We start from the raw sequence: 11,416 nt of genomic DNA, 5'->3' as shown, positions 1-11,416 counted from the left end.
AGAGGCAGAGGCAGAGGCAGAGGCAGAGGCAGAGGCAGAGGCAGAGGCAGAAGGATCTCTGTGAGTTTGAGGCCAGCCTGGTATACAGAGCCGGTTCCAGGACAGCCTCCAAAGTTACATGGAGAAAACCTGTCTCAAAAAACCAAAACTAACCAAGCAACCAAACAAAAAACTAGAGCCGTCTGAGAAGAGAGGATGTTAAGAGAGGGGCTATCTCCACCAGATTGCCTGTAACCAAGTCTCTGGGGCACTCTGTTGATTGACGTGGGAGGGACTAGCACTGAGGGTGTCCTCTGTGCCACCCCTGGGCTGGTGGTCTTGGGTTCTGCATGAAAGCAGGCTGAGGGTGCCATGGGGAGGAAGCCAGTAAGCAATGTTCTTCCACTGCCTCTGTGTCAGTTCCTGCTCTGACGTCCCTTCAGGAACGGCCGTAAGCTCTAAGATGGAATAAATCCTTTCCCCTTCTCTTAGTCAGGGTCTCTAACGCTGTGAAGAGACACCATGGCCATGGTAACTCTTAGAAAGAAAACATTTAATTGAGGCTGGTGTGCACACAGTTTCAGAGGTTCAGTCCATTATTACCATGGCGGGGAGTGTGGTGGCATGCAGGCAGACATGGCGCTGGAGAGCGCTACATCTTGATCAGAAGGCAACAGGAAGTGGCCTCAGTGTCACACTGAGGGAATTATGAGCAAAAGAGACCTCAAAGCCTAACCCCATAGTGACACACCTACTCCAACAAGGCCACACCTCCTAATAGTGCCACTTCCTTTCAATCCACTGCGCCTCTCAGGTATTTGCCACAGCACTGAAAGCTAACTGAGCCATGCTGCTTCTAGAAGCGCGCTATCCTGTCCCGTCCACAGACGTTAAACACAGAGAGCTCCAACAACTGGAGTCAATTCCCTAACTCAGATGCCGAGGGAGGAAAAATGACACGCAGACTGAACACATACAGGCAGGTGCAGGTTCTGCTCAGCCTCCGGGCAGTCGCTGCTTACTCCTCTTCTTGGGTACGGAACCTCTACTTTCCACCTTCAGGTTGTTTGTGGATTTAGGTTGGTTTCCACACACTATTAGGCACGCCACATCCCCAAAGGGACAAAGATCCCATTTACCGTGACCTGGCTCAGCTCCCAATTTCCCTTTCTCTAAGGGAGACACAGCTTGTTCTGCTGTGGAGGGCAAGTTTAGTTACCCTGAGGCTGCGTGTGTGGTGGACAAGAGGGAGCAGGATGTATGGGTCATAGAGCCTGGGAAGAGGGGGGCCCGCTGCCTTGTATTTAAAGATGTGCCAACAAGATGCTTTGGAACTGTGTTGATAGGCAGGTACGTTGTATATAGCAGAAAGATATTCTTTACAAATAAAATGTGCGCAGTGTGGCACCATGCCAAACAGCCAAAGGCAGAGAGGTACTCTGGACCCTTCTGGTCCCCTGGCCCAGCCCCTGCTGTCACTAAAGCCCAGGTCTACAAACGTCTGCTCATGATGCCATCCACACATGTGGTCCAAAGTGAAGGGCACCACTTGGGATGCATCCTGGATTTCTGCCCTCTCTGAGGGATCCCTGAGATGAAGAAGTGACGTGCTCACGTGTCCATTGGCGACGTCCAGCAAATCGCGCAGCCGGCAGCCCCTTTGGTGCCTGCGTTCATAGCAGATACTATCTTCTAGGATCACAAAGTCGGTGCCGAAGGACCTCAGGAGTGAGTGCACTTCCTCTGGGGACCTCTTGGCGTAGATCTGATAAACCTTCAAGATGAGATGAAAAGGGAAAAGGACAGTCTCCCAACTGCCTGGGAGTTGATGGAGGAAGGGAAGAACATCCCCAAGGGGCGGTGCTAAGACCTGACACTCAAATCCCCATGCTGTCCAGGCCACTCTTTTCCTGTCAATCACAGTCTGGAGTAGGAAGGTAGGGAATTTCCAAATGGATATTGTAATTATCCAACAGGAAGAGGGAATAGGAATCACAATGAACATATCTAGCTTAGATGTAAAAAAGACCTGGATCCAGAGTTAATCATTGTAGGTTTCGAATATATTTATCAGATGATAATTCTAAGAATTATTAAACATGGGTGAGTCAACAAGACAAGCAGGTTGGTGGTACCATTTGGCGCATGTGTCTGAGAGGGAGACCTGGCTTCCCATTACAGCAAGTGGGAACAGGGACCCAGGGAATCTGCAGTAGCGGCCTTTCCCTGGGGTGCCCTGCCCTCTTCAGGTCCACCATCATGTATCCTGAGCACACACTTCTGGGAGAAGGCATCTTGGGGCACAGCACGGGGATGTGAGAGGTGCTGCTTCCTCTGTGGCCCTGAGTCCTGATACATGGCTGTGTGAGAGGGCCTGATACCCCAAGAGGCATCCATACCGCTCAGGTCAGCAGTGGGCCTTGGCTGAAGTATACCAAAGATTCTAAGTCATGACTGATGGCAGGGGCTGGAGAGAGGGCTCAGAGGTTAAGAGTGTATATCGTTCTTGTAGCGGGCTGAAGTTCAGTTCCCAGCACCCATGCTGGATAGTTCAAAACTGCCTGTAACTCTAGCTCTAGGATCTGATGCCTTTGGCCTCTATGGACACTAAACACACCTACACAACCAGCAACACCCACAAAGAAGACCCCATCTATACATAATTAAAAATAAACTTTAAAAAGAAAAGTAGCAGTTAGTATGAACCAGGCACATGAGGACTAGTAATCCTAGTACTCAGAAGGCTGAGGCAGGAAGATGACAAATTTGAGGCTAGCCTGGGCAACAAAGTGAGACCCAATATAAAAAATTAAAAAAAAAAAAAAGGTGAGCTTTCTGAAACATTCAGCAGTATGAATCCTTGGTACTCGGGTAGCAGGTGCCTTCCTGTACTGCTGACTGACACAGAAACAGAAAGGACCTGTTCAGAGGGTGCCCTGATAGACCTAAGAACCTGACATGCCAGCAGACACCACACAGAAAAGACACACTCAGTTTCCCTCTCGGCCACTCTGTGCATGTTCATGAAGACAGAAACGGCCCAAATGATTGAAGAAACCTGCCACACCCACTTGCAGCATTTACAGCTTTAAAAATGGCCAGGAGGGCAGGGTTGTGGCTTGGTAGCAGTGCTCACCTTCCTCTGAAGCCCTACTACATACAGTACCACTGCACTGATGTAATTATCCCCAGAATACAGCGTCAAGAAAAAGGAAGGTGGCCTACAGCTATTCTTTGTAAGGAGACTAAGAAAGGATGGAGAGATGGCTCAGTGGTTAAGAACAGGTACTGTTCTTGTAGAGGACCCAAGTTCAGTTCCCGGGACCCACACCAGGAGGCTTAGAACCACTTCTAACACAGGCTTCAGTGGGGAACTGATGCCCTCTTCTGGCTTCTACCTGCACTCCAGGGCACATACCCACATATAGGCACACACAAACATACACACATGCTATTTGTCTCCTGGGAAGGCAGTGGGTAGTAGCTAGGATACAGAGATTGGGCGAACATGCTTCAGGCCATTCCCTTCTGTATACTCTGAACTTTGAACTATGTGGCTGTATTTAAACAAACAGCAACAGCGAATACCTCCAACATGCATGCACGCATGCACGCACGCACACACACCGGGAGTGGCCTGCAGCTGCTTTATGAGGCATGACCAGTATGTCTTCATTTCTATTCCTTTCCTTCCAAAACCACAAGCTCTAAGAGCCTTGGCCTAAACGCTGCCTCCCACACATCCCAGGGGTGTTTATTCTCTTAGCATTTTCCCTATCTAAGAGAAGTATGTGCTGTACCCAGCCCCAACAGGCAGAGTCAGGAGACACCCATGCCCTTATGCTAAGGTTCCTTCCTAAGCTACAGGCTGGAGGTGTGTAGCATGCAGCCCCTCATCCTGGCACAGGGAGACTCGTCCTCTGCCCTCAGTGGCAGCACAGGGCACCGAGAAGTGAGCACAGGCAAAGATGGGCCTCACCGCTTGGGTCCGCTCTCTCAGGCTTTTGTCTTCATAGTGTGGGTGGTTGGTGAGGGTCCGTCCCGTGCACAGCTTGACTCCAGCCAGCAGCTGCATGCTCCCAGCAAACACAGCCTTTCTTGGTGTGTTAGAGCTACAAGGTTTGAGAGTGTGGATTAACCCCAACACTAAAATTTCCAGGAATCACCCAGGGGCTCTGAAGGGGAGTATGAAGAGGGGAGGGGTGGAGGGTAGGGGAAGGGGGGGTCACACAAATGACTTGAACTGACTTACATCCAAGGTATTTTATGCAAACTTTAATTATTTACTTATTTTGAGACAGTCTCATAATATGTAACCCAAGCTTGCCTGGAGCTCAGGATCCTCCTGCCTCAGCATCAGCCAACTTCCTGTTTTCCTGTTCACCAGAACAAAGGCTGAGGAGTGTCTCGCTCTCCACACTTGGAATGACTTTTATGATGGCTGCACTGTTTTAGGAGGCCGGGAGCTAGCTCCTGAGGCACAGTCTCTTCCACCACTGCCCAGAGAGGCAGAGTCCAACACAAGATCTCAAGGGCTGCAGCTGCTTTTTGAGCTAAACTGAAGGGCGGCTGAGAGCGAAGACATGAGACATGTCTGGAGAGATGGCTCAGTGATTAAGGACACTGGCTGCTCTGACATGGCACCCAGGTTCAGTTCCCAGCACCCGCTCAGTGTCTCAGAACAGACCGTAACTCCCACTCCAGAGGATATGATTCAATTTTCTAGCCTCCTCAAGCAATGCACGCATATGATATATGCATATATATATGAATAGATATATACACACACATATGTGCAGAAACTTATATACAAAAAAGTTTTAAAAAAATTAATAAAAGATGTGAGAAATCAGGGAAACATTGTGACGCAATTCCATGGGGCTAGAAGAGCAAAAAGAAACAAACAGAACCCAGTATTACTGTAGACGGCATTTGAAGAAGAAAGCCCTGCAACCATAAACACAAGAGCTGGGGAGAAGCCTGAGTAGCAAACCCAGCACCCAGAGAGGACCTGGGAGCATTCTTCCTCTTTAACCCTGATAAGGAGAACTATACACAAGGCCAAACACAAGGCCAAAGCTTAAGCAGTGTGGGTACCCTAGCACTATCGCAAGAACTGATTTTCCAATGACGACCAAGCTCTTCGTGGGCCCTGAGGAACAGTGATGGAGAACGTAGGAAAGACACTACACGGAAGGGACTTCCTCGGCCCTGGAGAGAAAGGATCTTTTTTCTTCTTTTAAACTTTACCACTGAATCTTGCTACATGGGCCAGGCTTGCCTAAACTCACCACTGTCTTGTCTCAGCTTCTTGGGTTATGGGACAGATGTATCTGGCCAAAGAGCCTATAGCTGACTCAATCCCCTTCTCTCTGGGGAGAGCTGGGAGCTGCTATGGGAGCTCCCCAGGGGCTCTGCCTCAAAGGATTTTCCAGATGCTCACTAGGACGTCCCAAGTTGTGCTTATCTTTGAGTTAAGGAACAGGAAGGAGGGCAGTTGGCACAGCTGTATATACGCCCTTCATCTCAGCACTCAGGAGACAGGTAGAGGCGGGTGGATCTCTGTGAGGTCCAGGCTAGTCGGGCCCTTGTCTCAAAAACAAAACAGAGTAAAAGACTAAGAAGAAAAGAAACATGGGGCTGCAGATCTGCGCTAAGGCACGGAGGTAATCCTGCAGACTATTTGAAATGTAAAAAGAAAGCCAGAGCAGGCGGCTGCAGTCTTCGGAAAGCGGAAAGCGAGGCCACAACCTGCTCTGCTGCCGAGAGAGTGCGCGCAGGGCTCTGAGACATCTCCTCACACTCCTGTCTTTATTCCAACTCAACACTAAGAATGCGGACTGAACACAGGCCAACAAAGGCCCGTGGGTGTCTGGGGGCAAGACACGCCATGCTTCGAGTGATGACACTTACAAAGAAACTACGTTAGAAGATTCGAGGTTTCTTTCTAACCGTGACATTCATCTAGTGTTGCATTCCAATAAGGCTTCTCGGCTGAGGGGAGAGAAGCGGATGGAATTACAATGAGCAGGGAAGGAATGACAGACAATCTTCTACACCCGCCCTCGCTGAAGTCTAAAACTTCCCGCATGAGCTTGGCTGGCCCGACGGCGTTGTCAGCATTCTAAGAAGCAGACTGGGGAACACAGACCGGATAGGCGCTTGCTCTGCCCCTCACAGATCCACAATTTACAGGAAAATTTGACACTGGTCCCACATGGTCAGAGGAACCGGAGGGTTACGGAGGCATGAGAGGGTTTAAATAAAGGCATGCGTGGGTAGAGAACGCCTCAGGACAAGAACTTGGGGGAGATTCAGTTTACTCCAATTATGGCTCACTGAACACTTATCCTGAGCCTTGTCTGTCTTCTACCCTCCATTTAGATTTAGAGTCACAATTGTAGACTGTACCGCAGTTGCTAAAGGGAATAAACATGAATGAAAGGCAGAGAGAGCTGTTATTTTCCCAGCCTTCATTCTCATGGATCCTCTCAATGGCACAAGGCATTCCACTGCAGTAAGCCTACAGCAACGCATCTTCTGCACGACACAGGCTGAGAGTACACGGGAAGAGGAGCCTGGTTTCCATGTTTGGCAAAACAGGCGATACTGTGGCCCCATGTCATTTAGTCTCGAAGTGCCAAGCACCAACAGGTTAATTACTGCTGAACTAATGGCTAACTGAACATCAATACTTCAATTAATTTACAGAATTATGCAGATAGGAGAAATGATTTGTTAAATATAAAGGCTTGGGGGTGGAGTGCTGAAGTGGTCAAGAGCACTGGCTGCTCTTCCAGAGGAACTCAGTTGGAGTCCCAACACCCACATGGGAAACGCATGTAACTAGAATTCTGGGGATCTGACATCCTCTTCTGGACTCTGAGGGCACTAGGCACACATGGTGCACACATATACATATAGGCAGGCAAACACTTATGCAGATTTAATAAATAAGAGGCTCACCAGCACTTAAAGTCTGAACTTAAGCCTCATCTTTAAAACACACGCAATTCTTTCTACTCTGATTAAAAGCAAAAGAAATTCGGATGTGTTTTCGGTTGTGCTAAGAACATTCTATACATGGCAAGCTTCTTGATTGCTAAGAGACAGCTTCTAGTGGAAAAGCTCCTAAAAGCAAGCAACTAAAATGCCATCTTTCAAAATAATGCTAGTTACAGAGCCCTCATAATTGAACAAGAAAACTTCCAGGAAACAAAAATGCTGCATCCAGGACAGACTGGCACAAGGCAGGACCCGGCCAGGCAGCTTAAGTAAACAAGCTTTCCAGCCACACCAGAGCCTGTAAAGGCACCCCCTGGCTTTATGCTGAAAGAGATACCAGAAGGCAGAAGGGCCCAGGGATGGAATCTCTGTACCCAGTGTCAAAGGAGGGCACTTCCGAAGGCCTGCTAGGAAGAGAAGGCATACAGCACTGAGCACAGGGGTGGGCTCAGAGAGGGAGACAGTGGCACCACCCCTCAGCTCTCACGTGGGCACTGGGAGGCAGCTGGGGCTACATATCCAGGGACCCGTTCTCCACAAAAGGTCCTTGCAGGCTAACGTGCCTTCATATAAATGTAGTTAATTAAAATCCGCTGAGAATTGTGGCACAAGGCTAGGGTTACAGAGCAAGGCCTCGTCTGGAAGGAAGGAAGGGGGAGAAGGAGAGAATTAAAGACTCTGTGTCTCTGAGATGAGGTCTCCTGTAACCCAAGCCGACTGTTGCTAAAAATGACCTTGAGCACTCAACATTCCAGCTCCACCTTCAAGTTCTAGGAACGTGGTAAAGCGCTTGGGTTACAGGCAGGGTTCTCTCGGTTTATAAATTCACCTGTCCTTTCCATTAGGACACTAAACCCCAAACACCTTCCGCCCACACTTGGGAAGCTTACAAGCTGTGAGGCTGAATGAAGTAAGAGCAGGGGAAACTGCCAGGCAGTGGTGGAGCACGCCTTTAATCCCAGCACTCGGGAGGCAGAGGCAGGTGGATCTCTGAGTTGGAGGCCAGCCTGGTCTATAGAGTGAGTTCCAGGGCAGCCAGGACTACACAGTGAAACCTTGTCTCGAAAAATCAATTAAAAAAAAAAAAAAAAGAACATGGAGAACACACAGACAGCAGGGCCAGCAGAGAGACCCATAAGTTTAATGAAGTGTGACGGCCGGCTACTAGCGTCCACGCAGGTACTCTGGTGCCCTGTGGGGGTACAGCTGCTTCCCATACAGAAGCTAATGAACTGGACCAATAAACATACAGCCTCAGGTGTGAAAGCTTTACAACCTAAAGGCTTCCAGTGCTTTCACAGGACTCCAGCCCCTTCCATGAGTCCTAGCATGAAGGAAGGTCTTGAGGTTCTCTCTCCTAGAAGCCCATAACTGGGCTCTTTAAAAGACGGGACAATCACTAACTCCCACCAAGGCGATGGCCTCTTCCAATGTGTCCTCAGTCAACCTACAGGAAGCCCAGATCTCTGGAGCCTTGCAGTTCTGTGTGTGGCTCCCACAGAGCAGGGCCTGAGGGGTGGGGTGGGGGTGGGGCAGTGGTGACAAATTGACAGGTGAGCCTCCTTTCCACACCCTGTCACAGAATCTTCTTACACTACGTGGCAGACCACTGGAGGTGTCCCTGGATTTTTTGCATGCCATTCTAAGGCTGACCACCTTGAACCTGAGTGCCCTCCCTTGCTCTAGCCGACATCAGCAGGACAGCACTGACGAAGGACAGCATCCAAGGACATAGCAGCCATCAAGAGTGACCATGCTGGGTCCCCAGCTGCAGTTTGCTCCTGGCAGCAAACACGTGTGACCAATCTCCACAGGGGAGCCAAAGTAGACGGGCAAAATAACAGAAGGGTAAATGAACATTAAAGCGGGATGTAAGTCTGGCTACTGGGGAGGCTGAGGCAGCAGGCTCAAAGTTCAAGGTCTAGATTGGGCTACAGAAGGAGTTCAAGGCCAGCCTGGACAACTTTGTGAGATCCTACCGCAATAAATAAATAAATATTTTTTTTTATAAAAACGGTAAAAAGGGGTCGGTATTAGAATGATGCTTGCCGAGCATGCATGAGATGTCCTAGGTTCAACCTCTAGTACTAAAAATATAAGAATATTAAATGTATTCCCTTACGGGGAGAATCAGTCTGCCGACCACAGCTGATTTGAATGTTGACTTACACAAACATACTTTGTGTCTAAATAGACCCCACTTTGGCATACATTCATCATCACTTAAGCTTGATTTACAAACATGCCAAGCAGCTAGTTTGTTTTTTTTTAACGAAAAAAAAAATCATTTCGATTTGAGGAAATTTCAGGGAAAACAGGCAAGATTAGATGACAATGGCACTGATATTTTTAGAACAATATGAATCTTTCAGTTGCTGAGAATGAAAAGAGAAGAAGAAAGCCAACCAGCTAATAAGTCAGAGGAGTCCGCCAGCAAAGACACTGTTAGCTGAGGGGACTCAGATGCCAAGGCTGGTCCCCAGCAGGAGGAGCAACAGCCCTGAGCTACCTTCTTTAGACCAGGAATATCTTCTCACCCACTTCTGCAGAGTCAGAAATGTTGCTTAAAATACATTTTTTGAGGGGAAAACTTGAAAATAATAGATGTTGAGTCTGAGATAGTCAGAGGAGCCTGGGCTCCACCGCAATTGTTTGTCTGGACTATAATTAGGTTCTGCAAGCCAGGGAACACAGGCGTAGATACTAAGGATGGCCCAGGGAGAGGAGAGCCATCATCCATGAGATGCCCATGGGACCACCTTCAACAGTGTCAGCTTAAAAACATAGAGGACCAGTTGGAGAAGTGGCTCAGCAGCTAAGAGGACCTGAGCTCAATTCCCAGCACCCCTGCTGGGTGGCTCCCAATGCCCTATGACTTTAACTTTAGGGGATCCAGCACCGTTTTCTAGATTCTGTAGGCAGCCCTACACCAGCACACATCCCTACCTGCAAGTAAAAAGGATAAAATAAGTTCTTAAAAAATATAGAGAGGGCCAGCTTCACTTTCAGATGTACATGTTATAACTATCTAATCGATTAGCTAGCAGAAAAGAAATTAGCTTTTCTTTACATGTGTAAATAATCTTTTCATATTTACAATACTCAAAGAATTGTTTTTTCCCATAGTATCCATCATGATTTAAAGTTAATAAGTAAAAACAAAGTGTTGCCCCCCCAAGACATGTCAAAAATTACACTGTTGTCCAGTCAATTCAGTCTGATACTGAGACCAAAGCCACATAGATATTTAGACATAAAACCCATGCATGGTGCTTAGAAGACCTAAGCACAAGCACTTGGCATCTCTTGATTTGAAGCAGTACTAACTGGTGTGGCCAGTACCCATGAGGCTGTTGCTAAAATCCTAAGTGATGGAGACAGGAGACTCCTGCTTAAAGCAGGAGGGCTAGCTCTACAGAGCATGGACACGCTGCTTAGGTGCAGAAGTGTGTCTCTGCTGGTGAGAGTCAGAGTTCCTGAACACAACTTCAAAACACAATAGCTTCACTCTGAGGCTGGAGGCTGAGGTAAAGCAACCAAGTTCAGGCAAAAAGAAAAAAAGGGGGGAAAAGGGAAAAAAAAAAGAGCAAAATCATGCTAGGGCATTCTGATAATTGTTTTGTATTGCAAATCTCTATGGGCTGGAGAGATGGCTCAGCGGTTAAGAGCACTTGTTGCTCTTCCAGAGGACCTGGGTTTAATTCCCAGCACCCACACGGCAGCTGACAACCATTGAGGGCACCAGACATACATGAAGGCAAAACACCCATATTCATAAAAATGTAATTAAAACATTTTAAAATAGGAAAATGTTTGCTGGGTGGTGGTGGTGCATGTCTTTAATCCTAGCATTCAGGAGATAGAAGCAGGCAGATATCTGAGTTTAAGGCCAGCCTGGTCTACAGAGTGTTACAGGACAGCCAGGGACACAGAGAAACCCTGGCTCAGGGAGGCGAAAAAAAAAAGGAGTTTTATTTTTTAATTAAATAATTAATTTTTGAAATTTGAAACAGGGTTTCTCTATGTATCCCTGGCTGACCTGGAATACTTTATGTACACCAGGTTAGCTTTGAACTCAGATATCTGCCTGCCTCTACCTCTCTAATGCTGGGATTAAAGGCAAACACCATTATGCCCGAGTAAGAAAAACATTTAAAATAAAACAAAATAAAGTTTTCTCTCAACTAAGAGCTTGGGCAGTGTGATGACTGTGACAAAGCCTACAGGGAGCTCTAATTTAAAACTTCGAGGAAGGATGCTTGCATGTGTGTCAGTGTAATGGAGACTCTGAACCCAACTCGGACGAGAATGAGATAAAGTCAGCAGAAAGTAGAAGCTAGGTTTCAGCGTGAGTTAAAGTCGGCAAGAGGTGCTGGCTTTGCTTTTAAATATGGGTGTGTATATACGGGTGGGGGGTGTGTGTGTGCACATC

At 47.8% G+C, this 11,416-nt stretch overlaps 1 protein-coding gene across 1 annotated transcript in view; it reads right to left on the bottom strand.

Annotated features, from left to right (window-relative positions):
* Positions 1–11,416, bottom strand: part of Dpy19l3 (dpy-19 like C-mannosyltransferase 3) — a 68,656-nt gene that overhangs the window by 4,763 nt on the left and 52,477 nt on the right. The window contains exons 17-18 of the mRNA XM_005368410.2: positions 3,959–4,091; positions 1,595–1,753 (exon numbers count right to left, since the gene is read on the bottom strand). Of these exons, the coding sequence (XP_005368467.1) occupies positions 1,595–1,753; positions 3,959–4,091 (292 nt within the window). The remainder of the gene's footprint in view (positions 1–1,594; positions 1,754–3,958; positions 4,092–11,416) is intronic.

This window comes from Microtus ochrogaster, unplaced genomic scaffold (assembly GCF_000317375.1).
Source record: "Microtus ochrogaster isolate Prairie Vole_2 unplaced genomic scaffold, MicOch1.0 UNK32, whole genome shotgun sequence".
In the NCBI taxonomy this organism is placed as follows: Eukaryota; Metazoa; Chordata; class Mammalia; order Rodentia; family Cricetidae; genus Microtus; species Microtus ochrogaster.
Note: the sequence above shows the minus strand (reverse complement) of the source record. Positions and strands in the feature narration are given on the sequence as shown.